The sequence below is a fragment of the Leguminivora glycinivorella genome, chromosome 20 (genome assembly GCF_023078275.1).
Source record: "Leguminivora glycinivorella isolate SPB_JAAS2020 chromosome 20, LegGlyc_1.1, whole genome shotgun sequence".
Lineage (NCBI taxonomy): Eukaryota > Metazoa > Arthropoda > Insecta > Lepidoptera > Tortricidae > Leguminivora > Leguminivora glycinivorella.
The window spans coordinates 8,023,594-8,050,436 of NC_062990.1; the positions used below are offsets into that span (position 1 = coordinate 8,023,594).

Below are 26,843 nucleotides of genomic sequence, written 5' to 3' on the forward strand. Positions count from 1 at the left end.
ACCTCTCCATCCCTTCAACTATCTCCACTTAAATCACGTCAATTCGTCGCTCCGTTTTGCCGTGAAAGACGGACAAACAAACAGACACACACACTTTCCCATTTATAATATTAGTATGGATGATGGAGGAACGATTGTTAAACGACTTACTTTTTACAACCATAATTTAACGCCTTTTAGAAGACTTATTTCGTAATAACAAATATAAATAGTTTAGAATTTGGTACATCTTCCTTGCCTTAAGTATACAAATTATTAATACAGATTTTTGGCCCAATCACTTTTTATGTCTAGTTTTCCGCTTTTTTAAACATACCCATACTTAAACCCGTAAATAGTTATTATTAAATTAGATTCAGTCCAAGTCAAGTTAACAGCGATTTTGATAAGGTTGATTTTGTTACATGTTAAATAAACGTTATAATTTGGCGTTTAAATATGTAAAGCTGGACCAGAAACATATGACTATGAGAAGGCACACTCAAAGGTTATGACAGATGGCGCCACCCAATTAGTCCATTGCTCAGATAAAGAATTTCATACGTGAGAGCGATATGATATTAAATTTGTTTTCTCTCTCTCTCACATATGAATGACGGTGACATGCCTAGACACTTGCACAGGCGCCGCCTGGCGGGATAAAACGTCAGTGTGCCTCCTCATTTCTATACCATTCTTTACCATGAAAAATATTTATTCTGCGAAGAGTGTACATATGTACATAAACACCTAATTTTCGATATTATATAATAACCTAAAGCACACAGTTCTACATACATATTTTATTTTTATTTTTAGTGAAATTTAATTTTCATTAATTTCCAATTCCATCCAATTAGGGTTAGTCGAAGTACTTAACAGATGGCGCCAGCATCGCTTACCCACTTTAACCTTAGAAATGTGTCATTTTCTTGTTTTTTCTCACATTTTATTGGCTTGGATTCCAACTCATTAAGCCAAATCTAATGCTATAGAGCTTACGGAAAAAAATGCACTTTATACAGAAAGCACTTAGCACAGTGATACCTACTAGGGACCAATGCGAATGATTTCATCCGAGAAAACACAATTTTCATCCATTGGCATTCAAGATGGCGGACATTCACCAAAATGGCGGCCGCATATTTTTAAAACATTATAGAATCATAACGGCTGCACCGATTTTGTTGATGGCGGTGTCTATCAGTTTGTATTGAAACGTTTATTAATACAAAAAGCTATGATGGCGCCATCTACATATACAAACCTATGGGAGTTGCTAACCACGTTATATGATTGGAACCAATCGTTAATTTCGAAATAAAATCAATTTTAAATTTAAAGTCACCGATATTTTTTTTGATTTAAGTGTCTTTGGTGAATTTTCTACGTGTCAAATATTTTTAGTACTAACCAATATGTGAAAACTATAGTGTCAAACGTCTTCGCTTACATCGACGCTCCGCCCATATAGTGTGCAGTTGCTGCTTGAAGTTAGGGCTTCGACTCTGTCTGAAAAACGGAAAAATTGTAGATGTTGATTAAAAAGTCTAACTACTGTATTATGGTTCTTATATGTTTTCCCTCACTAGCTCGGAAACACGTGTTTTGTCCTTTAATACCAGCGGGTAAAAACGCATTTTATCCACTAGTGGGTAAAGTAATTTGTCCTTGAATAAAGCCAAATTAACTGCTTTAAAATTGATAAAAGTAGGTGAATCTAGTAATAAAGATGATTTACCACCTGTGGAACTACTGGAAGCAGTGATAAACGCATTTTTTGCGTTGTAGTTTCCTCGCTATAGTGCGGGGAAAAGTTTTGTGTTACACTCGGGTGCAAATTTATTTTACTTCTCGTGTGTTAAAAAACTCGCAAGTTCAGGATTCTATTTTCGAACCACTCGCTTCGCTCGTGGTTCAACTATAGAATCCTTTCGCTTCCTCGTTTTTCAATTCCACACTCGGCGTTAAAATACAACTTTGCCCCCTTGTATAACAAATAACTATTTCATTTGGATACCAGATATTAAGGAAAGTGAGAATCTACAACATGGTTAAGCGGTTTTAAAATATACGACCAATGTAAATAGGCCATTTGTTTTTTTATTGTCCACCACACTTTTTTGTAACATAGGTATTTTACGCGATTCATACTCAGAATCGCGAGGTCCTTCGATCCTGATAGGACAAAAATAATGTCCCAAGACTTCCATACATATTCAAATCTTCCAATCCGTCATACAAAACGTATGAATAAATGGTAACGGAATGGGGAAAAACCTTGCAACACTTTTTTTCTCCTATTAGGATTGAAAGAGCTCGTGATTCTGAGTGGAAACCACATAAAAATTATAAAATCAATAAATACTGGTGTACCTTTGAAAAATACACTAGAAACATTACATGTGCCTATAACATTTGAGGAGTTCCCTCGATTTCTCCAAGATACCATCATCAGACCCCGACTTGGTGCCAATGGGACCATCTCGGGGTTATACCTGATCGAATGAAAAAAAAATTTTGAAAATCGGTCCATGATTCTCGGAGATATCGAATAACATACATACAAAAAAAAAATAAAAAAAAAACATTCAGTCGAATTGAGAACCTCCTCCTTTTTTGAAGTCGGTTAAAAATCAGTGGGGCAACTTAAAAAAATAGCCCAAATTTCCAAGTACATCCTGTCAAATAATAGGCAAATTAAATTTGCGATGTAGCTACCGTACCATGAGTGAATAAACTGTGGATGTGGAATGATGGCTACAAAGTTTCACTTGTGTCACGCAGACTCCACGCCACGATTTTTTTTTATTTGTCCAGATTAAGCGTGACGTGACGTGTCATTCGAGTATGTGTTTACCATGCAAGGACTCCTCGGACAAAACAATATATGAAAGAGGCACGTTCCTACGCACACAGTCTAAGCTCGTGTAGGCGAACGCGTACCATGCTAGTATGAGTGAGAGATGACAGGTCGACTGGTCGCGTTCTAGACAGGAGGTAACTGTGTAACGAGAGGGGGTGGGCGGCACTTTCAGCGGGGAGCGGGAGTGGCCATACTGTGCGATAGTACTCTTTATTATACTGTGATGCAAGTGATAATAGTCTATGCCTAGGGTTGCAAATAGAATTTAAAAAAAAAACAATTTTTTTTCAGAATTATGAAAAAAAACCGAGCATCATTAATTAACATTAACTTATAGATTTCGTAAATGTTATTTTTATAAGACCATAAATTAAAGTTATTGAATGAAATTCGATTAATAGTTAACATAAAGTCCAAAAACCGTATAAAAGTATTAACTGCTTTCCAAATTTTGAGATTTCGTACTTTAGAAAAAAACATACTTCAGAAAAAAACAGTTTTTTTCTTCACGTTTTTTTTCTGTTTTTTTTGCAACCCTATCTGTGCCTAAAGTGGCGGTCACGTTACTTGCTACTACACGGTAACGCCAACTTACCAACTCCATACTACTCCATGTACTGAGCATTAGATCAATCAAGAAAAAAGTTATTTATTTTTTCTACTCCCGTACTGTTATTCGTGAGTTACAAGGTCGTGCATAGAACTTAAAAACCCTACATAAAAGATGTCAGGACAAGTCTATCTAGTCTATACCCTGAAAACATTTAGTAGAAGTAGCACGATATAGCTGTTATAGACGGAGAGCTGGCAGGATTTTGGAGTAGGTCCTTGAGGCAACCTGGAAAGGTGCTCAGATGCTTCTCTGATCATAGCCAACATCAGGTCTGCAAGTCTGGCAGCTGGGGAGCGGGGCTTTATCGAGCTATGAATTTTTAAAGATTTAATTTTTTGAGGCCCAAAAAAGGTGTTTGAGGCAACCTGGAATTATTAAAAAGTGAAAATAGAGTTCCTCAGAAGTCACATAGTATTTATGCCAGATCATTTGGCCGGGTCCTTCACCGTGCCAGAACGGTACAAAGTGGTAAAAAAAATAATTCCAAAAAAGGTTCTTGAGGCAGTCTGTCATTTTTACCAGTGAAAGATGAGGGTCTAAATAGCCATGGAAAAATAATGCCATGACATGAGGTGGGGTCCGTACCCTGCTATTCGATCTTGAAAGTCAATTTTTTAGTTTTTCGTAAATAACTCGTAAACGGTGGCCCACAGCAAAAAAATATGTTAAACAGAAAATATCTACATAAAATTTCCTACAAGAAAGGTTATATACGTTTTTTCGATAGGATCAATATATAAATGGATAATTTAGTAAGAAAGTTTTTTTTTAATCGATTACATGCTCCGTTTTTCGTTAATACCTCGTAAACGGTGGCCCACAGCAAAAAAATATGTTAAACAGAAAATATCTACATAAAATTTCCTATAAGAAAGGTTATATAACTTTTTTCGCTAGGATCAATTTTTTAGTTGGAAAGTATTTTTAAATAGATATTTGAGCCGTTTTTTGTTGATAACTCAAAAACGGTGGCTCACAGCCAAAAATAATGTTAGACAGAATTAATCTACATAATATTTTCTACAAAAAAGGTTCTATAAGATTTTTCGCTAGGATCAATATTTTAGATGGAAAGTATTTTTAAATAGATTTCATGGGCCGTTTTTTGTTAATAACTCGAAATCGGTGGCTCATAGCCAAAAATAATGTTATACAGAATTAATCTACATAATATTTCCTACAAGAAAGGTTCTATAACATTTTTCGCTAGAATCAATATTTTAGTTGGAAAGTATTTTTGAATAGATTTCATGGGCCGTTTTTTGTTAATAACTCGAAATCGGTGGCTCACAGCCAAAACTAATGTTTCACAGAATTAATCTTCATAATATTTCCTACAAGAAAGATTCTATAATATTTTTCGCTAGGATCAATATTTTAGTTGGAAAGTATTTTTCCAACTTCCCGGACCGCCGGCGAGTCGATCAGGGACGCTCCGGGCCTTAGGCCCTACGCGGAGCTCGGCCTTCGGCCTTCGCTCGGCTCCGAAGCTCCACCGTCGGGCCTTCGGCCCGCCGGTTACGCTTGTTTAAGACACTTTTGTAAGGAAATTGTATGGGAGCACTTTATGCCCGCAGTGAAATTACTTGGATTTGGCCCGGGTGGGAGCCTAAAGGTGAGCTCCGTTCCTGCGGCCCTCCGCGGGTCGGCCTTCGGCCTCCCACCCTGAAGCTCGCCCTTCGGGTTCGCGAAAATACTTAAAAAATTTATTTTGCCATAACGGCGGCCATCTTGGATTTTCGAAAAATTTTTTTGACATTTGTATTCTAGGGGCCCATACAGCCGCATGCAAAATTTCAGCGCGCTCGGACCAACTTGAAAAAAAAAGTCGGCCATTTTGAATTTTTTTGATGCAACTTTTTTCTACTCGGGCTCCTGTATGACATTTGATCGAGCACCCCCCGGCTATCTCTTACGGTTTAAAAGTTGCCATACAAAAAGTGGAAATTTTTTTCACATTTGTAGCATTTTTCAAAAAAATTTTATATCATTCTAATCTAGACCCTAGAGAGATTCTATGACCAAAATTTGAGCACTCTAGGATAAACTTGAAAAATCTACAAAAAAAGTCGGCCATTTTGAAAAAAAAATGGCGGCCTCAAAAACTGCCCAGGGTCTTCTATGACATTTGGTCGAGCACCCCCCAATATCTCCCCCCGTTTAGCCAGGCCGTCCAACATTTTTTGACCCAAGAGTCGCAGACCAGATTCCATATTTTTTCCACACGTCTCCCCGCTCCCTCTATACAAAGACACTTCGACCGTCGAAATCGGTTTAGCCGTTCTCCAGGGTGCCCGATTGATATTCCGAAATAAAATACGCCGATTTTCGGTACGCCGACAACGATTCGCCGACGTCTGTTTTGGCCGAATAACGATTGGAAAATTCTCGTTTCGCATAATATTCGTTCGTAAACGGAGTCGGTAGGCAGAAATTTGATACGCCGATTTACTTTTCGACGAATAATCATTTAGTAATTGTAAAAATTGGCCGACACAGAATTGGTCGAAACACAATAGGTCGAGTGATCATTTTGGTATTTTTTTTTGTGAGTTAGCTGGAGCCTGGAACTTGCGTACAAAGTGTTCTGCGGATCCAAAAATGTAGTTGTTAGATCGTTTGTAACAGTAATTCTACTATTTATATTAATCATCATGTTCTGATTCCAAGGATTAATTTTAGTAAATTATGTGTTGTTGTTTTCAATTCACCAATTTATTTCAAGAACATAATGTTGCCAGTATATGTAAATTATTACCGCAACGAAAACAATTTCACACTATAAATTGTTTAAACCCCCCCCCCTCCCCTTCTTCCCGTGGGTGTCGTAGAGGTCGACTGTGGGGTATGGGTTAAATTGTGGCGCTGTCACTGCATGTCACAATCTGGATTTCTTTCAACCTCTTTTTGCCAAGAGTGACACTGTTCATGTGCTCTACCTACCCCTTTATGGGATACAGGCGTGATTACATATATTTATGAATGTAAGAAAAAAAGTGTCTATTAAGTGCGTAATTTTTTTACAACAGCGATAATTCATTCGTTGGAAAATATTTTAACAATGTATAAAATGTGAAACGTTATTCGACTAAACATGGCCTAAACGAAAATATTACTTTGCTAAATGAAAAATGTTCAATAATAGTTCGGATAATTTGCACAGAAGCGAACTGAACTGTGTGCGAAACAAGATTATACGTAACGTTATTCGACCAAAAGTGACAGCGATGGTTTGATTATTCGGCTAAACGGCATTCGGCGAATCGTTGTCGGCGAATCAATAATCGGCTAAAAAATTGTCGGAGAATCATTAGGTAGCCGTTCTCCAGATATAGGGAGAGGTTAGAAATCAGTGGGGTTGCAGCTATATATAAGACCGTATGCCTGTTTGCCACCCACGGGATCAAGATTTGTTAAGTCGCAGTATACAGCATTTCTCGGAACTATCTAGCTACTTACGAAAGCAAGGAGCGCCGGACGATCGAACGCAAGTCCGTTGTCTACGAGCGCTCGGCGCAGACTGAGCGGAGTGAGCGGGCCCGTATCAACACAGTGTATTTTATTCGAATTTCAGGTGCTTTAAAAAAATGACTGTCGACAGAAAGGTATGTCCTATATGTATAATTTTTTTCTTATATGTCAACAAGAAGTTCTAGTTTAGGATAATATTATTTAAGAGTTTCAATAAATGCAGGAATCGCAGGAAAAAAAAATGTAAACCTCTTTTTATCGAAAAAATGGGGAAGATACGGAAGGTTATTTTATCCACCATTTCAAATAAATCTTAAAATGTCAAACTATGATTACCTCGTACAGCACGGGGAGCATGGTCGCGCGATAGATTTTATCGTCTATCGCGCGACCATGCTTCCCATGCTGGATATAACAAATAGGATTGTGATCATTTATTACCCCAAATAACATATTTAACAGCACAATCACGATTCTAAACGAGTGATCCCACTACGAAATTTGAAAACGTGTACCGAAAAAACTGATTTCTTTTAAGTATAAAAAGACATATTTTAAAATATTATATTATGATTAACTAGCTTAAGATATGTTCTTTTAGGAACATTATCAGTTTTTAGGGTTCCGTAGTCAACTAGGAACCCTTATAGTTTCGCCATGTCTGTCTGTCCGTCCGTCCGTCCGTCCGTCCGTCCGCCCGTCCGTCCGCGGATAATCTCAGTAACCGTAAGCACTAGAAAGCTGAAATTTTTATATTAAAGGAAAAATGGAAAAATTTACGCTTCCGGCGGGACTTGAACCCGCATCATTTGCAATCCGTGCAAGGCTCTTAACCAATTGAGCTACGGAAGCCACGCCAGACATCGCAAATCTCTCCATGCCTTTCCTTATGTACACACGTCTTGGGGTGACGTCTAGCGCCATCTACCGACAGACTATTACATCTTGTAACGGCACTGGAGTCTCAAGTTATATTGAGAATTCACCAGTAACAATGTGCTAACCCATACTAAATTTATTTTTAACAAGCAGAAACGTCTGCTAACGATTCTAAACATTTTTATATTAAAGGAAAAAATGGAAAAATTTACGCTTCCGGCGGGACTTGAACCCGCATCATTTGCAATCCGTGCAAGCCGCCGGAAGCGTAAATTTTTCCATTTTTTCCTTTAATATAAAAATGTTTAGAATCGTTAGCAGATGTTTCTGCTTGTTAAAAATAAATTAAGCTGAAATTTGGTACCAATATGTATATCAATCACGCTAACAAAGTGCAAAAATAAAAAATGGAAAAAAATGTTTTATTAGGGTACCCCCCCTACATATAAAGTGGGGGCTGATATTTTTTTCATTCCAACCCCAACGTGTGATATATCGTTGGATAGGTATTTAAAAATGAATAAGGGTTTACTAAGATCGTTTTTTGATAATAGTAATATTTTCGGAAATAATCGCTCCTAAAGGAAAAAAAAGTGCGTCCCCCCCCCTCTAACTTTTGAACCATATGTTTAAAAAATATGAAAAAAATCACAAAAGTAGAACTTTATAAAGACTTTCTAGGAAAATTGTTTTGAACTTGATAGGTTCAGTAGTTTTTGAGAAAAATACGAAAAACTACGGAACCCTACACTGAGCGTGGCCCGACACGCTCTTGGCCGGTTTTTTTTTATAGTTTTGAATGAAAAATGTTACATTTTGTAAAAACCGCTCTTCTTTAGGAATAAGGCCTCTTAACCTTGGTTGATTCCGTTTCGCGCTACTTAGATAGAGGGATGCAGGTGGACGTGCTGTACTTTGATTTCAAAAAAGCCTTTGATCGCGTAGATAACGACGTACTCTTAAGCAAATTATTATCTTAAAAAAAATAAAAAAATTAGAACTTTCACAAACAGTAAAAAAAAGAAAAATTTCTTATTTTGGACATATATACAGGAACAATAAATATCAATTTTTAAGGAAAATAATAGAAGGCAAAATAGAGGGCAAGAGAAGTAGAGGAGGAAGGAAGCTAACCTGGATGAATAATATTAAAAGCTGGACTAGTAATGAGAACGCTGCCATTCTGAGCAGAATAGCACAGGACAGGAATAAGTTCCGAGAGATGGTCGCCGACGTCCGATGAGGACATGGCACAACAAGAAGAAGAAGAAGCAAATTATGCAGCATTGGTTTCTCGCCTAAACTGCTTTGCCTTTTTGCTAGTTATCTACGTGATAGACGGCAATATGTGCAGCACGGATGCTTTGTGTCGAGTGCCTACCCCACCCGTTCCGGGGTCAGTCAGGGCTCTATTCTGGGTCCTCTGCTCTTTGGTGTTATGGTCAATGATCTGGCCTTGGTGCCTAAGCATGCGCAATGCCTACTCTATGCTGACGACCTGAAACTAATTTACAGGGTCCAGGAAGATTCTGACTTACAATCTTTACAAAGTGATATTGATCGGGTTTATGAATTGAGTCTTGTAAACAAACTTCTGAAACTTCAGTTCAATGTTGACAACTGTGCGGTTATTACTTTTTGTAAAGCGCGTAGTCCCCTGTGTAGGCAGTATCTCCTGGGGTGGAAACCCATCGCCCGTGTCACATCGATACGGGACTTGAGGGTTGTTTTAGATTCCCACCTTAACTTTCATGAGCACATGACAATGCTTGCTGCAGACTGTTACCGCAGGCTTGGGTTTGTGTTTGTTGTCCGCAACGCCAAAGAATTTGACAATCCCAGGGACATAAAGCTTCTTTATACTGCCCTCGTGAGAAGTAAGCTTGAGACAGCCTCAGCCGTTTGGAATCCCCATGAAGCGCTCTACATCCTGCTGCTCGAAAAGGTCCAAAAAATATTTTTGCGTTTCTTTTATAAAAAAATGTACGGGTATTACCGATTCTTGTACCCAACAAAATTCTTTTTGGGGACGTTGGGTTTCTTCTCGTTAGAAGTTAGGCGTAATGTCGTGCTGATGTCTGTTGCATGTGGTATTTTGAAGGGGGAGTCAGATTGCCCGGTTTTAGTATCCCAGCTGGTCCGTCTATTTGTTCCCTCTGTGACGAAATATGCTTTTCGTAAATGTAGGCACCCCCTACTGGTGGTGCCGGCCGCTCGAACCGTGTTTTGCCGCAAGTGACCGCTAGTTCGTGCACTGCACATAGTGAATGAGTTTTTAGACGTGGCACCTAATGTTGATATTCTTGCGAGCAGATGGGCGTTTATACGTGACGAATGCATGAGGTTTTGTGTGGGATTGGATGCTAGGCCTTCATCTGTTATTTATTAGTTATGTTATGGTATGTAATGTTTTGATTTTGCTGTTTATTTAATATTTAATTTTGTGCTACTTGTTGTAATGTTTATTTAAAATTCACGGTGCTTTAGTTTTGTATACTGTCATACTGTGTAATTTTCTTTGTGTAAATAAATAAAATAAATAAATCTATTTAAATATTATTGATCCTAGCGAAAAAACGTACAAAACTTTTATTGTAGCAAATTTTATGTTTGTTATTCCCGTTGAAGATTGATTTAGCTGTGGACCACCGTTTTCGAGTTATTTGCAAAAAACGGCTCGTGTAATCTATTTAAAATACTGTCCTACTAAAATATTGATCTTAACGAAAAATCTTACATAACATTTTTATATTAAAGGAAAAAATGGAAAAATTTACGCTTCCGGCGGGACTTGAACCCGCACCATTTTTGCAATCCGTGCAATGCTCTTACCAATTGAGCTACGGAAGCCACGCCGGACTTCGCAAATCTTTCCATGCCTTTCCTTTTTTACACGTCTTAGGGTGACGTATAAAAATGTTTAGAATCGTTAGCAGACGTTTCTGCTTAATAAAAAAAAAATAATCTTACATAACGTTTCTTGTAGCAAATATTATATAGATTATTTCTGTTTAATATTATTTCTGGTAATGGAGCACCGTTTTTGATGTTATTAACAAAAAGCGGCCCATGTAATCTATTTCAAAATACTTTCCAACTAAAATATTGATACTAGCGAAAAAACGTATAGAACCTTTCTTATAGGAAATTTTATGTAGATTTTATTCTTGTGAACATTTTAATTAGCTGTGGGCCACCGTTTACGAGGTATTTACAAAAAACGGCCCATGAAATCTATTTAAAAATATTTTCCAACTAAAATATTCATCCTATCGAAAAATCTTATAGAACCTTTCTTGTAGGAAATATTATGACGATTAATTCTGTATACCATTATTTTTTGCTGTGCGCCACCGTTTTTGAGTTATCAACAAAAAGCGGCCCATTTCAAAATACTTTCCAACTAAAATATTGATTCTAGCGAAATAACGTATAGAACCTTTCTTGTAGGAAATCTTATGTAGATTTTTATCTCGTGAACATTTTATTTAGCTGTAGGCCACCGTTTACGAGGTATTTACAAAAAAGGGCCCATGAAATCTATTTAAAAATACTTCCCAACTAAAATATTGATCCTAGCGAAAAATATTATAGAACCTGTCTTGTAGGAAATATTATGAAGATTAATTCTGTGTAACATTAGTTTTGGCTGTGAGCCACCGATTTCGAGTTATTAACAAAAAACGGCCCATGAAATCTATTTAAAAATAATTTCCAACTAAAATATTGATTCTAGCGAAAAATGTTATAGAACTCTTCTTGTAGGAAATATTATGTAGATTAATTTTGTGTAACATTAGTTTTGGCTGTGAGCCACCGATTTCGAGTTATTAACAAAAAACGGCCCATGTAATCTATTTAAAAATACTTTCCAACTAAAATATTGATTCTAGCGAAAAATGTTATAGAACCTTTCTTGTGGGAAATATTATGTAGATTAATTCTGTATAACATTATTTTTGGCTGTGAGCCACCGATTTCGAGTTATTAACAAAAAACTGCCCATGAAATGTATTTAAAAATACTTTCCAACTAAAATATTGATTCTAGCGAAAAAACGTATAGAACCTTTCTTGTAGGAAATATTATGTAGATTAATTCTGTCTAACATTATTTTTGGCTGTGAGCCACCGTTTTTGAGTTATCAACAAAAAACGGCCCAAATATCTATTTAAAAATACTTTCTAACTAAAAAATTGATCCTAGCGAAAAAAGTTATATAACCTTTCTTATAGGAAATTTTATGTAGATATTTTCTGTTTAACATAATTTTTTGCTGTGGGCCACCGTTTACGAGGTATTGACGAAAAACGGAGCATGTAATCGATTAAAAAAAACTTTCTTACTAAATTATCCATTTATATATTGATCCTATCGAAAAAACGTACATAACCTTTCTTGTAGGAAATTTTATGTAGATATTTTCTGTTTAACATATTTTTTTGCTGTGGGCCACCGTTTAAGAGTTATTTACGAAAAACTAAAAAATTGACTTTCAAGATCGAATGGCAGGGTACGGACCCCACCTCATGTCATGGCATTATTTTTCCATGGCTATTTAGACCCTCATCTTTCACTGGTAAAAATGACAGACTGCCTCAAGAACCTTTTTTGGATTTTTTTTTTTACCACTTTGTACCGTTCTGGCACGGTGAAGGACCCGGCCAAATGATCTGGCATAAATACTATGCGACTTCTGAGGAACTCTATTTTCACTTTTTAATAATTCCAGGTTGCCTCAAACACCTTTTTTGGGCCTCAAAAAATTAAATCTTTAAAAATTCATAGCTCGATAAAGCCCCGCTCCCCAGCTGCCAGACTTGCAGACCTGATGTTGGCTATGATCAGAGAAGCATCTGAGCACCTTTCCAGGTTGCCTCAAGGACCTACTCCAAAATCCTGCCAGCTCTTGGACCATTACAGTTCAGTAAATACATTGCTACCAACTTAACAAACCAATTCGCAGAGTCGAGACTCCTTCGTTTTCTGCTGCGTTCATTGGCGACGCGTCGAATCGCATTCAAATGTATGAGAACTCGATTCAACTCGGCTCGATTCGTCTTAGTGGCCAGGCTTAAAAGAACCATACCATAGACAGTTTTATTTTCATGTTTGCACTCAAACTGCATATTCAAAATGGTAGGCGGTCCACTAGATAACTAAGATGACTGAAAGTAGGTATTTGTTGATTTATAATTTTCTTTCAAAATAAGTGCTTGGTCGTAGAAAAAGTATTGTATGCAACGGTGTTTAACTGAGTCAAAAAATGCTCGTGGCGTCTTTATTAACAATTTTCGGCTTCGCCTCAAATTGTTACCCACGCCACTCACCTTTTTTGACCTCTTTTAACCACCAGTTGCATAAAATACTATTACAAGAGGGCAAAGTTTTTGTTTAACACTTTCGCAACCAAGAACCCGCCTGGTGCCCACTCGTGAATGTTGTTCAGATACCGGATAACACGCTACGCGGGTTCTCGCCATACAAGCGGGCGGTTATAAATTACAACCGGTTTCTGACATAGTGCGCCATTTTTTTTTTGTGGTAGCAAGAACGATTTAATACTGGACAGACAAAGCCCATACAAAAAAGCTTACCCCTGAAACGTATGGGCCTTTTAGACAATAGATGGCGCTGTTCGCAGCCTGGAAGTGGCCAAAATCATATTTTCCCCAAATATTTTTGAGTGTTTTAATTTTTTTATAAGAATAATGGCATATTTTTTACTTTAAAATCAATATCACGTCAATACACATTTTGAAAAAAATAAATTGTAGGCATCATCAGTGTAGTTATGATAGTATTTAATAGTACGATTCTTAGTATGAAGTATGTAAATCCTATATAAATAATCCTTGCCGGTAGTGAATATTTTAACTACACTTACCATTATTTATTGATACCCGAGCAAGCGAGCTATACCAATATTAAAATGGAAGTTGCGGTACGAGGGTTTCAAGGAGCGATGGTTAAACAAATTTTACCGTCAAGTGAAACACAAATATTTTTACCACGCCAACAAGGGAAATACTAAACATCAAACTAACTCAAAACCATCAATTCATTGAACATGAACAAATTTTGCATTTTGTATTATAATTCAAAATGGTCACCTAAAGGTCAATTTTATCAGCCAGCTGCGGAAATCGAGTTAAAATTTGAATGAAATTATTTTGTGGATAAAATGGAACTTCCTCATCCGTTTTCCAAGAATCAAGAGCTCTATACTCGTTGGTATGGTGAAAAATAACTGTGAAAATTGGATATAGTTTGGATAGTCCATCTGTATGCGTAGCCGAATGCACAAACGCTCTCGAAACGCGCACGATAATACTCGTAGCTCTTTCGTAGCTATCTATCTCTATCGCTCTTGCGTATTGGCGCTACAGAGCTAGACTACCTTTCTGCGACGTTCGATTTCGTCTCGCCTCGCAGAAATGCCATTCGGCTACGAGGCCAGACGATCCAGACGAAAAATAGCGCACTACGTCAGAAACCGGTCGTAATTTCATAACCGCCCACTTGAACAGCGAGAACCCGCTAGGCGGGTTCTCCGGCATCTGAGCAAAGTTCACAAGTGCCCACCAGGCGAGTTCTTGTTGCGAAAGTGGCAATACGTACCGGGCAAGCGTTCTCATCCGGTTTCTTGTTGGCCATGGTTTCTGGGTTGTACTCATGCTCCAAACCAAACGCCTAGAAATTAAAAATGCACTATTTTATTACCTAACAATAACTGTGAGATTTCCTTCATAGACTAATAAGTAATTTATTAGGTGTAGAATTATAGCTATACACAATTACATATAGACATTTCATTAAATCTAAACATTCTGTCCGTGACTACGTGGAGATACTGTCCATTGACATATAGAGGAAATAGGAAGAATGGTGATAATGTATGTGGCAAAGTACGTTGCTCTCACCCAGTCCCCCTTCAGGTCCCCACCAAGGTCTATAACAAAGCTACTAGAGTAGAAGCCGGGCCGGTTTGCACGTAGTATTTCACCACATTTCCCCCCTCTTGACTAGCAGCCCCACCCCCGGTCTGCACTCAGTCCCCCTTCAGGTCCTCTTCAAGGTCTATCATAAAGCTACTTTAGTGGAAGACCGATTTGGGAAGGTTTTTCACATATATACCCGCAAGATATCCTTATTAGGATAATGCTCGGCCGGACCAGTCTGAACTTAGCCCCCCCCCCTCTTGACTAGCAGCCCCCCCCCCCCCCCCCCTTCAGGTCTGCACCCAGTCCCCTTCAAGGTCTACAACAAAGCCATTTTAGAAAGTCGACTGACTTAGGAAGGTTTTTCACGTACATACCCGCAAGATATCCTTATTCGGATAATGCTCGGCCGGGCCGGTCTGCACGAAGTGTTTCAACGCCCCTCCCCCCCTCTTGACTAGCAGCGCCCCCCCGGTCTGCACCCAGTCTCCCTTCAGGTCCCCGCCAAGGTCTACAAATCAATCAACAAAGCTACTTTATAGAAAGTGGACGACCGATGCGAGGTTTGGTTAGTGACATTACGGAAATGCAGTTGACAACTGTCAAAGATTGTATGAGTGGCCGTCTCAACTTAGGTTGATAATATTTTGATTAAATATTTTAAATTCAATGCAAAAATAAGCGTAAATGCAAGGAAAAATATGCCAGCTTTCATAATGTATGTGTATGTCATAGTGTATGTTCTTATTTCCATAATGTCAACATCCAAAAAGATGTGTACTATGTGTAGTCTCCGTTTAAGAATTTGTCGTCCACCTTCCTAGTACAAACAGTAAAATAACCTTAAAAACGTCCAAATTCGGCAAATGATCGGCCGGGCCGCTTTGCACGAAGTAGAGTGACAGGCGGCCATTTTGGAAAACCACGGCGCCGCCATTTTGAAGTCCGTTGCCGACCGTGTCGGTTCGGATACCTGGTTGGTCGTTTATTTTAATTTTATGGCAAGAGCTTACGGTATACTCAAAACGACAAAACCTGAAATCGGATTGTACCTATGGCGTAAGTATATAAGGAATTTATACCCTGACTAGCTTTTTCCCGCGGCTTTGCTCGCGTTAGAAAGAGACAAAAAGTAGCCTATGTCACTCTCCATCCCTTCAACTATCTCCGCTTAAAAAATCACGTCAATTCGTTACTCCGTTTTGCCGTGAAAGACGGACAAACAAACGGACACACACACTTTTCCATTTATAATATTAGTATGGATACTTAATTCGAACTCTTTACAGAGTTAGGTTAAACCACGGCTCTTACCAATGAGTATTTTTAAATCTAAGATATAAGTATTATTAAAAGGACACCTCCTACAAAACCAGTTTCTGCAAGTCAGTGGCTCCAGGTCTAATCATGTTGTCCCTTTCTAATGCATAACACTATCCCTTTCCACCATTTAAAATTGTCAAAAATCAATTATCTTATCTGACGTAGCGCTCACGGGACGTCAAGTTGTGCCTACATATTGCTACGTAGCAATTATAAGCCGGAATCGCCCGGGGGGCGTGTTGTACCACTGTTACAACTCACCCATGCTCTTCCCCTTGGAGATGGCGTCTCTGGACTGCTTCCAAAGCAGCGAGGTCAGAATGCTGACGGTGTTGAAGCGTTTGAATCCCAGATTGCGGTAGGTTGCCAGATCTTCAACGTAGTACAGATCTGCAATTTACAGCAGCTCACATTAGGTACGTATGTACATACATAGATGCCCGTATTCCCCAAAAGGGGTAGGCAGAGCCCATGTAACAACTCAAGTTCTTTAGCAATTAAGGGTTTGAAGGAACGGCCGGCGCAAATGGTTAAGGAGGAAGTGATGATTATCAATTCCAAACATCATCATCATCATCATCATCATTTCAGCCACTGCTGAGCATAGGCCTCCCTTAGTGTACGCCACTTATCCCGGTCCTGGGCTAATCTCATCCATTGTCTCAATTCCTAACAGTATTTTCTAACACATATAAAAACTAGCCTTGACAATTTTTAAGGGAAGTTGGTATTTTTTTTAATACCTTATAGCAAAAAAATGGACGACGGGCCGAACTAGGTAATATGCAGACGTTAAACATCCCAAAGTTTCATCCTTGAGAAAATGAGGAAGATCTGGCGCTGGCGGGTATGGGCTTTTAGTCCAATACTATTATTACGCATAATTTAAGTTGTATATATATGTAAGTATCATATCATAACACATACTTTACCTACAGGTTAATCGACCAGTAATCATATTTAAGTGCATTAATACAATAATAAATATTTTTCCACTCAAGTAAAGATAAATCGTAATGTGACCTTGAAAAGAAATATGAATACAGAGTAAACTAAACTACTGACAAAAATTTTAATATTTAAAAGCGACAAATTGCATGATTGGTTTTTCAAATTGATTGGTCATTTTCATACTAAAAGAGCAGTTCAAAGGCTACTGTAATAGGCCAATTATTGAGTAGTTTACCTTAATTTCTTAATCTCCAGAGGTTCCGACCTGTGAAATCTTTTTTCCACAGTGAAAGTTAGGAGAATTCAACTCTATGGCAATAGCAGAATGTAGAAAACAGTTTATTTTGTCTATGGTTTAAACCGATCGAAAGTTCTTTAAAGAAACATAGGTAATAGCTGTTAACAGTTTGTTAAAGTTTCGTAATCGTCATAAATTTAAAAAACAATAAGTTATGTAAAGCCAGGTTTAGACGAGCAATTTCTTGCTACAAATTTTGAAACAGAAGTAATATGCAAGAAAGAGATGCAGATATTTGCCACTCACTCTTACTTATAGTCTCAAAACTTGCAGCAATAACTTGCACGTCTAAACTCAGCTTTAAACAAGTCAATTTCAAATTGTAGACAATTTCTTATAAGGTACTTTTTTTAATGTTTTTACTGTATCTATTAGAATTAGAACCAAGGATGATTTACAATTTTCATACTAAGAATCGTACCTCATTTTTAGCGCCACCTATTAAATACTATCATAACTACACTGACGATGCCTACATTTTTTTTTAAATGTGTATTGATATGATATCATGGTAAAAATAAAAATAAAACACTCAAAAATAATTGAGGAAAATATGATTTTGGCCACTTACAGGCTGCGAAACAGCGCCATCTAGTTTTAAGCCTAAAAGGCCCATACATTTCAGGGGTACGCTTTCTTGTACGGGCTTTGTCTATCCCGGTATTATATCGTTCTTAAGTAGAACTACCTATTTGTAAGTACCATGAGAAGGTATTTAAAAAATGGAAATCTTACCAATATCTTTCAAAATACTTTTAATCAGAAGAATCAAACTGTAAAGGGTTTTCGAAACTATTTTCATCAACTGATGGTTCACTAAGTGAAATTTTCATGAGACCAAATGAGTTTTTTTAAGAGTGTCACAAATCTAAACTAACCTCGTTTCTGTTTAGTTTTTATATATTTCCCGACCCAATTATAATTTGCCTACGAACATTTCTGTCCTGGTAAACACATAACATAATTATCTACATAAGTATTATATTATTTTTAAATTAATAGGTATCAAAAAATGTATGTCGGGTTTACCACGAAATGGTCCCGCCTCAGCATAAATGCTGACCCAGGGGTCAGCGCTGATTTTCTGGCGAGACCAGTTTGTGGGCCACGAACGCTGCTGTGCTGCCTGCCCCTCAGAAACGTCTGAACGCGCCACAATGGCGAGGCGGTATTCAGCGCCATCTGGACTGCGGGTAGGTATACATTTTAACATAAATCAGATCGTAGTCAGGCGCTGTCGCGCCAATATAGAAGAACGATAGAGATAGCCAGTTACGATAACGATGAACGTAGGGGGTTGTGTATAGGCTACTTGACCCTTTTTCAAAGTATGTCTTATATTATTAATTACTGTTTAATTAAACGAAAAAATATAGTACCATATTTTATTACGACTTAAAAACCCGCAAAAAAATTATTTAAAGTTTACTTTTACGTGATCAGGCAAAAACAACATCAGCCATATTAATCTATAGAATATAATATTTAGAAAAAATATTTCACATTGTCACACCCGTCAACGACTATGAATTTTAATACAATAGAGGTTGCTTCTATGGAGATCAGATTACTACCTCTAATTTCCATAGTTGATCTGAATTATGTGACGTCACTCCATTGGCCAACACCGTTTTCGGAGTCCATAATTTAAAAAAAACATACACACATCTTTAATTAAAAATACGCAGTCATCAAGCACTTTTAATGCCCGCAAGCTATAAATATTGATTTCTTAAGTCAAATACTACAGAAAACAATAACTTGATGTGCTAAATTCGATACGAGTCTAGTAGCCTATTGAATTGGCTAAGTAAACTAGCTGAAGAAGTAAAAGTACCTCCATCGAAGAAGTTTCCATCAATGAACTCCTTGGATCCAATCTCTTCAACCCCCACTCCAACTAGCTTTATGTCATGCTTCTGCAGAACCGGGGCTATTTCGCCAAGCTAGAATAAAACACATTTTATTACTTTTACAATTTATTATTTATTATTCGTTGTCTGAGTACCTGCAACACAAGCCTTCTTGAGCTTACCGTGGGACTCGGTCAATCTGTGTAAGAGTGTCCTATAATATTTATTTATTTTATTTATTATTCTAGCTACAAAAATACAAAGCGCTAGTAGCCTAGCGACTTCCAATCTGGAGGTCCCGGGTTCGAACCCCGGCTCGTGCCAATGAGTTTTTCGGAACTTATGTGCGAAATGTCATTTGATATTTGCCAGTCGCTTTTCGGTGAAGGTAAACATCGTGAGGAAACCGGGCTAATCCCAATGCCTAGTTACCCTTCTGGTTGGAAGGTCGGATGGCAGTCGCTTTCATAAAACTAGTGCCTACGCCACATTTGCCACGGCTCATGGGAGCCTGGGGTCCGCTTTGACAACTAATCCCAAGATTTGGCGTAGGCACTAGTTTTGCGAAAGCGACTGCCATCTGACCTTCCAATCCGAAGGCCTTATTGGAATTAGTCCGGTTTCCTCACGATGTTTTCCTTCACCGAAAAGCGACTGGCAAATATCAAATGACATTTCGCACATAAGTTCCGAAAAACTCATTGGTACGAGCCCGGGTTCGAACCCGCGACCTCCGGATAGTAAGTCCCACGCTCTTACCGCTAGGCCACCAGCGCTTCGTGGTATATAAGAAATATTTTAATAAATTGATAAGACATGTTGAATTACTAGGTACCTACTTCCTTAGCCCAGAGCCGGCAGAATACGCAGCCCCAGCGTCTGAAGAAGATGATCACCGTGTCCTGGTCCTGCCAAATGCTCTTCAGCTCCACGGACTGAAAGATAAATACATATAGTGCATTACGATACAAGTGGGGAAAAGAACACAATGAAGGTGCGGTGTGCTGGTGACGGAAGGAACCGTCTATTGTCCTTTGAGTCGTCGGCAACCCGAACCCCCCTTAGAACTTGTACACTCCTTTTTGCTGTATACTTAACACAAGTGTATGGAGTGTACAAGTTCCTAATGGGTTAGCAACGCACATGTGTCACTCCATGAGTTGCAGGCGTCCATAAGTTACGGTGACCGCTTACCATTAGGCGGACCGTATGCTTGTTTGCCAGCGACGTAGTATATATAAAAAAAAGAAGACATTCGAAAAGAGTGGCGATAAATTATAATTGACACTAATTTCGAATAACATCGACACATTTACTGTACATATATATATTATAACTAGCGTATGCCCGCGGCTTCGCTCGCGTTAGAAAGAGACAAAAGTGGCCTATGTCACTCTCCATCTCTTCAACTATCTCCACTAAAAAAATCATGTCATTTTGTCGCTCCGTTTTGCTGCTTTTTTTTTTCATTGTATAAATTATAAATATGACCTCAGTAGTATATTTGAAGATATCTCCATGTTTTAACCAACAATTAACCCTTTATAGGGTCTCAAAAAAGACCACCCCGTATGACTATCTTTTTATATTTTTTTCTTGTACAGAATTTTTAGGACTACAGGATGGCAATGAGGTTTGAACTCACGATTTTTTTTGAGTCTTGCCCGTTAAAGGGTAGAGTGTCTACAGCAGTGACCTCTCCCAATAGAAAACTTACACATTGAACATTTCATGAAGTCTATACTTAAGCAATACAATTTAAAAAAACTATGTTGCCTTCACCTTTTGTAGGGTTAAAATAAAATACCTGTTTACTGAGTATTGTATCTTTATTTTTATTAAGCAGAAACGTCTGCTAACGATTCTAAACATTTTTATATTAAAGGAAAAAATGGAAAAATTTACGCTTCCGGCGGGACTTGAACCCGCATCATTTGCAATCCGTGCAAGACTCTTAACCAATTGAGCCACGGAAGCCACGCCACCCCAAGACGTGTGTACATAAGGAAAGGCATGGAAAGATTTGCGATGTCCGGCGTGGCTTCCGTGGCTCAATTGGTTAAGAGTCTTGCACGGATTGCAAATGATGCGGGTTCAAGTCCCGCCGGAAGCGTAAATTTTTCCATTTTTTCCTTTAATATAAAAATATTGTATCTTTATCTTTTATGGAGATATGAGTAGGTACACAGATACTACATATACACCCTGTTTTTATTAAATTCCGTTAACTCTAAGTGAAGGTTCTTTAGGTCTTCTTCTTTCATTGCCATGCCCTAACGGACGTCGGCGACCACCTTTGCCATTTCTCTCCTGTTCTTTGCCATTCTTGCCAGTATGGCTGCGTTACTTTCATTAGTCCATTTTTTTATGTTGTCAAGCCATGTGGTCCTCCTTTTTCCCCTTCCTCTCTTGCCATCAATTTTTTAGGGGTCTCTCACACTAATAAATTCATTTATTATGTATGAAAACGATGAAAACTTTTTTTTGCGAATTTAACTAAAAGTGATAGGTATTATACAGGGTGGTTCCTGATAATAAACCTAGCTATGTTGCGAATTTAACAGAAAACAAAAAAAACATGGCGTATATAAATTTCCAATACGAATTTCTGTGTCTGTGTCAACGAAGTAAGATAGAATAGAATAGAATAGAATAGAAAAACGTTTATTACAGAAACCATCATACAGCATCACATACATTTTAAAAAAAAGAGAGAAAAAGAGAGATCTTATGAACTAAATACTTAAAACTATATACAATACAACAAAAGATGCTGATGCTGCAGATAGAGGCCACAAAAGGACTCCACTCAGCATATGCTCCAGCATATAATGCTACAGCGCTGGTCTTCCGTGAAGCCCAGGAACTAAGAAGATAGCTCAGAAAACTAAAGGCAGTGTCAATATAAGGAACAAAAAAAAGTAAACATGGAAGCCGCTTTTAAGAACATTACCGTTCAAATTCTTGGCACCGTTTAGCACACATACACAATTACGCCTACATTTACACAAGACAATACGTTTACAGGCCATGTAATCAAAACTGGTAAACAAAACAATAGTCATCTCTTTTATACTAATGCACACAGATAAGTGTAGCTGAAATGCATATAATGTCACTAACTACCAATCAGCGATTTTATTCGGCTAAAAACCTTCTTGCTGTACGTACTGGCAGCTAAGAATTCACGGTTCATATTTGACTAAAATTTGACGCGAAAAGGGAAGGGTTTATGTCATACATTAAAGAACCAAGCAGAAATAATTTTAATTTTATGCATGTTAAAAATAACTATATAATTAATTTGTTGCTATGAAGTAACAACCTACATCATCATCCTCCTTGCGTTATCCCGGCATTTGCCACGGCTCATGGGAGCCTGGGGTCCGCTTTGACAACTAATCCCAAGAATTGGCGTAGGCACTAGTTTTACGAAAGCGACTGCCATCTGACCTTCCAACCTGAAGGGTAACTAGACCTTATTGGAATTAGTCCGGTTTCCTCACGATGTTTTCCTTCACCGAAAAGCGACTGGCAAATATCAAATAACATTTCGCACATAAATTCCGAAAAACTCATTGGTGCGAGCTGGGGTTCGAACCCGCGACCTCCGGAACGAAAGTCGCACGCACTTACCGCTAGGCTACCAGCGCTTTTTTTCTCATAAAAAAAAAAGAAGTAACAACCTACATATGAAAATAATAATTATGTCGTACACGTAATCCGCTATAATAAGTATTTTTATGGCTAGATAAATTCAATTTATATCTGTATAACAATGTACAGTCACGTTCAGATTGTTGTCAGTTGCCATCTATTGTTAACAGGTGTTAAACGTAGGCTTTCATTTTATAAATTTTACCTTTTCAGGGCTGGTTTTTAGTACAGTACACGTCAGATAAATGTCAGCTGTCACTGTCATTTATACGTGTGATGAAAAGGATAGTGATAACTTCATCTGGTAGATATATTTATCTGGCGACTAAAAACCGGCCCTTAAATATGTAATTACTTAGATGTCGCCAACGAAAGATAATAACATAGAACACTTCTTTCAAACAAAATGCCAGCCGAAAAGATCCAAGATCATAATACGCCGTACTGACACCGGACCATAGGTCACGTCTATTTCTATTCTACAACCTTCTAAATTAACACGTTTAGGGACGCTTAGTGACATCATCTGTCATAGACCAAAGAAAACAAATGACTATGCGTATATTATGCTATACCATACGTGTCCACGAATGTGTTCAGATTGGCCATTTAAACCACTATGCCGGTGACACAAGGTCTGTGATCAAAATAATCGAACTCCTATGCCACTGACACGTACGTGTGTTTAAACAAGTTTACTGGCCTATGTCGGCCGCACAGCAGGCAGGCAAACATGGTCGCGCGATATTAATAAAATTATACAAAAATGAAAGTTTTTAAATATCAATGGCTATTAAAAATATTGCATAACATCATCCCCATACAAAAGTAGTTCGTACAAAACAAATCGAAATAATTATGATCCTCGCCAAATTACGCATGAAACTTAATCCCATATTTTTCTCCGTATTTGTTGGAAGACTAGCACATGATATTACAAAACAGTACGGCATATTCTTTTTGTAAACATATATTCTAAATATGCCGTATTACGACTGTTCCGACTGGCCGCCATTAGCGCACTGACAAGCTCCGTGGCACAATTTTTAGGCCCCGCCTACCGTGGCACAATATTCGTGGGGTCATTTTTGAGAGCTCTTTAGACATCTAGGTATATTAAAAATCGCTGGTCTGTGTACACCAACCAGTTTTATCAACCCATTTTATTACCTGTTTCTCTTGATTAAGTGTCGTGGCTCATTATAATGTTTAGTTTACTTAGTACAGTATAACTTGTCGTTGTATTATGGTTATTATTTATGTTATTATATCCTGTAAATTATACATATTTGTTCCGTTTGTATGTAATGGAAGGGTTGCCACGGAAGACCAGCGTCAAAGTATCCAAAAGGTACAAGCTGAGTGGAAACCTTTTCAGTGACGTTTTATTTCAATTTTTGTGACATCTTTTTGTAATTTATTTTGTTTAAGCGTCCTGAATAAAGTTTTTTTCTATTCTATTCTTTTTCTATTTAGTTATGAAGTATCACAATTATATCAATATATTTAGAACAATCTAGGAGCTTATCTCACTAATGTAACTTCTCTAAATAGATAATATGGGTGATTCTAAGTTAAGAGGTACTTTCGACGGCACTGACAAAAAAATATATTTTTTCAAGATAATACTTCATAATAACATACTTATTTATTTTATAAAACTAAATGTTTTCTACCTGGGCACTCAAAATTATTACAGAAATTCATGTAAATTAGTCACAATCAGCTCTAATGTAGGAAAAATGTCTCTCCCCTGGCCTGTCCCCCAACCGAATTTATTTGTCAACAAGTAATTATGACTTTGTTAAAATTCACTTATTATTTTAATAGCCTTAATTTTACAAACATAAATAACTAAGGAACAGTATTTTATGAGTGGAATTTCTTATATTACTGTATTTAACAACAATTATGAACTCCAAACTTTGTCCTACGTGTTTCGTGTCTCGTCCCCTGGCTTTTTAGTTTTCTTTTAAAAGTCGGTTTAATTTGTTAATCTGTGGAGGTTCTGTCCTCTAATACACAGGGTGTTATGTGAAGTTACCGTCAAGACGCGCGTAAGGCAACTATGCATCCGTTTGGTTGATTATTTCGGCCACGGCACTCGCTGGGTACAGAAATGTTGAGTGAATGCAGTCTTTCCTCTGGTCACTTTTATTTCACAATCATTTGTTTAAATACTAATATATATAACAATATCCACTGTAAATGTTGAATATATTGTTACGTTTATTTATGAATTGCGTACGAGAAACACTTTTACAGCTATTTTTGATTTTCATCGAAAATGTATCTCCCCTGGCGTATCAAAAAAGCCAGGGGAGATACTTTTGTACTAGATTTGATTATTTTTATTTCCGTTTTCTCTTAACCTTTGTTTAGCGTTGTACCTATTTTTATTTTAGCTTTACGATAGAAGGTTTTCTTTCCAGAAAAACGCAACTATTAAGAAAAAAGAGGACACATTCACATTCAACTTCATATGAAATTTTCGTGAAGCTGTTTAATAAAAAGGTTTAATACTGATATTAAAAGGATAGGTTTTTGTTTACTTGTTGCCTATTGATTGTACATTAAAATTATTATTGTTTTAATGGATAATATGGAGAAGTGAAAAATAAGACAACTCATTAAGGAATTATCACTTTTTTTGCTGTAAGAATGTTATGAAATGTAAAGTCTGAGTATAAATAATCAATAAATATAATAAAAACAATAAATAGAGTTAATTCTCAAAAAATAAAACTAAATTTTTCATACAACTGTCTCTTCCCTGGTCACAAAGTATCCTCCCTGTGCAACAGTATCTCCCCTGGACTGAGTATTTCCCCTGGTCGCTGATAAAACACGATAAAACAAATAAATTGACTGGTCCTCTTTGTAAACACTTCAAATTGGCAGTTTTAACTAATACAAATAAACAAATAGGTAAAAAACAACAAAAAAGTTCGCGCCGTCTCTCCATACAACGTATTACCTCTTAACTTAGAATCACCCATATCTCATAAATTTAGATATACATACGACATAAACAAGATAATCTAATAACGTAAGAAGATAAAAATATGATTAAAAGTTAGGAATTTTATTCATTATTTTATTAATCCACAATTTTGTTTCACTACTAATTTTGTATGGATTTTTTTAAATCAGTAAATAAAACAGATTCGTGGAAATCAACAAGTTTATGTAGTTCTACACAATTACTGGACCATTACTACTTGCATTCTAATAAGCAGTCTTGGCTTCAATTACACAACTTAATTGCCTAACATCATGAATCATGTAAGGTATTTGCGGATGAACCAACAATAGGTACCTTTTCCTAACCGGTTTATCGGTCCTTGGCGTAAAAAAATAAAATTATGGACTTTGGCATAATCTTATTAATGCCTTACGCTTTTCAAAAATTAAAATAAAAACTTTTAAAACATAACACTCCCAGGCTCTAAGTATTTCTTGAAAGAACAAAAGTTGAAAAACTGAAAATGAATAAAGTTAAAAAACTTACTTCACCGCTAGGAATTCCTTTAACTTTCTGAGCACCGATAGCTGCGATGTCTAGAGACATTTTGTTAAAAGGATAAACGTGTACAGTATTATTAGTAAAAAATAATGTGCAACGGCGATAGAACGATTGCATTAACAAATCTAACCGGGCCGAACTCTGTGGCACAAGTCTAGCCGACTTGCGTCTTGCTCGCTGAATCGGCTGAATGTAAATTAAATAAAACGATTAGGAGAAAACTGCGAAGTCTGAAGAGACTTCACTTGTCAATGTCAAACTGACTTTGACAGACCAGCAGTAGAGTCCGAGATGTACGAGATGCTCCGTCACCTTTTCAACGGAGGCTTTCATTGCAATAAGGACTGAAATTGAGGAGTTTTTCATGTATTAACTTAACCGTCCGTAGAGCCCCTTCTTATGGTCAACTTCGACTTCAGTTTAAAATGTTGTGTTGTGTCGTTCACGAACTATGAACTGTTAGGAATAAAATCCCATCAATGACCG

At 37.4% G+C, this 26,843-nt stretch overlaps 1 protein-coding gene across 1 annotated transcript; it reads right to left on the reverse strand.

Moving 5' to 3' along the window:
* Positions 1-262: 262 nt before the first annotated feature.
* Positions 263-26,534, reverse strand: LOC125237001 (prostamide/prostaglandin F synthase-like). Its single transcript, XM_048143912.1, has 7 exons — positions 26,343-26,534; positions 20,014-20,109; positions 19,159-19,267; positions 16,334-16,462; positions 15,127-15,260; positions 14,430-14,501; positions 263-1,491 (listed from the first exon to the last, which is right to left on the reverse strand). The coding sequence occupies exons 1-7, from the start codon at positions 26,472-26,474 to the stop codon at positions 1,474-1,476; spliced, it is 690 nt and encodes a 229-aa protein (XP_047999869.1). The 5' UTR covers positions 26,475-26,534; the 3' UTR covers positions 263-1,473.
* Positions 26,535-26,843: the final 309 nt, after the last annotated feature.

What these genes read in the sequence shown, in the direction of transcription:
- LOC125237001 (XM_048143912.1), bottom strand. Translation starts at nt 26,474, where the DNA reads ATGCAATCGTTCTATCGCCGTTGCACATTATTTTTTACTAATAATACT. An exon ending in AAGGAATTCCTAGCGGTGAA is followed by an intron (nt 20,110 to 26,342) that starts GTAAGTTTTTTA and finishes TTTATCTTTCAG; the next exon opens with TCCGTGGAGCTGAAGAGCAT. An exon ending in GCCGGCTCTGGGCTAAGGAA is followed by an intron (nt 19,268 to 20,013) that starts GTAGGTACCTAG and finishes GTTTTATTCTAG; the next exon opens with CTTGGCGAAATAGCCCCGGT.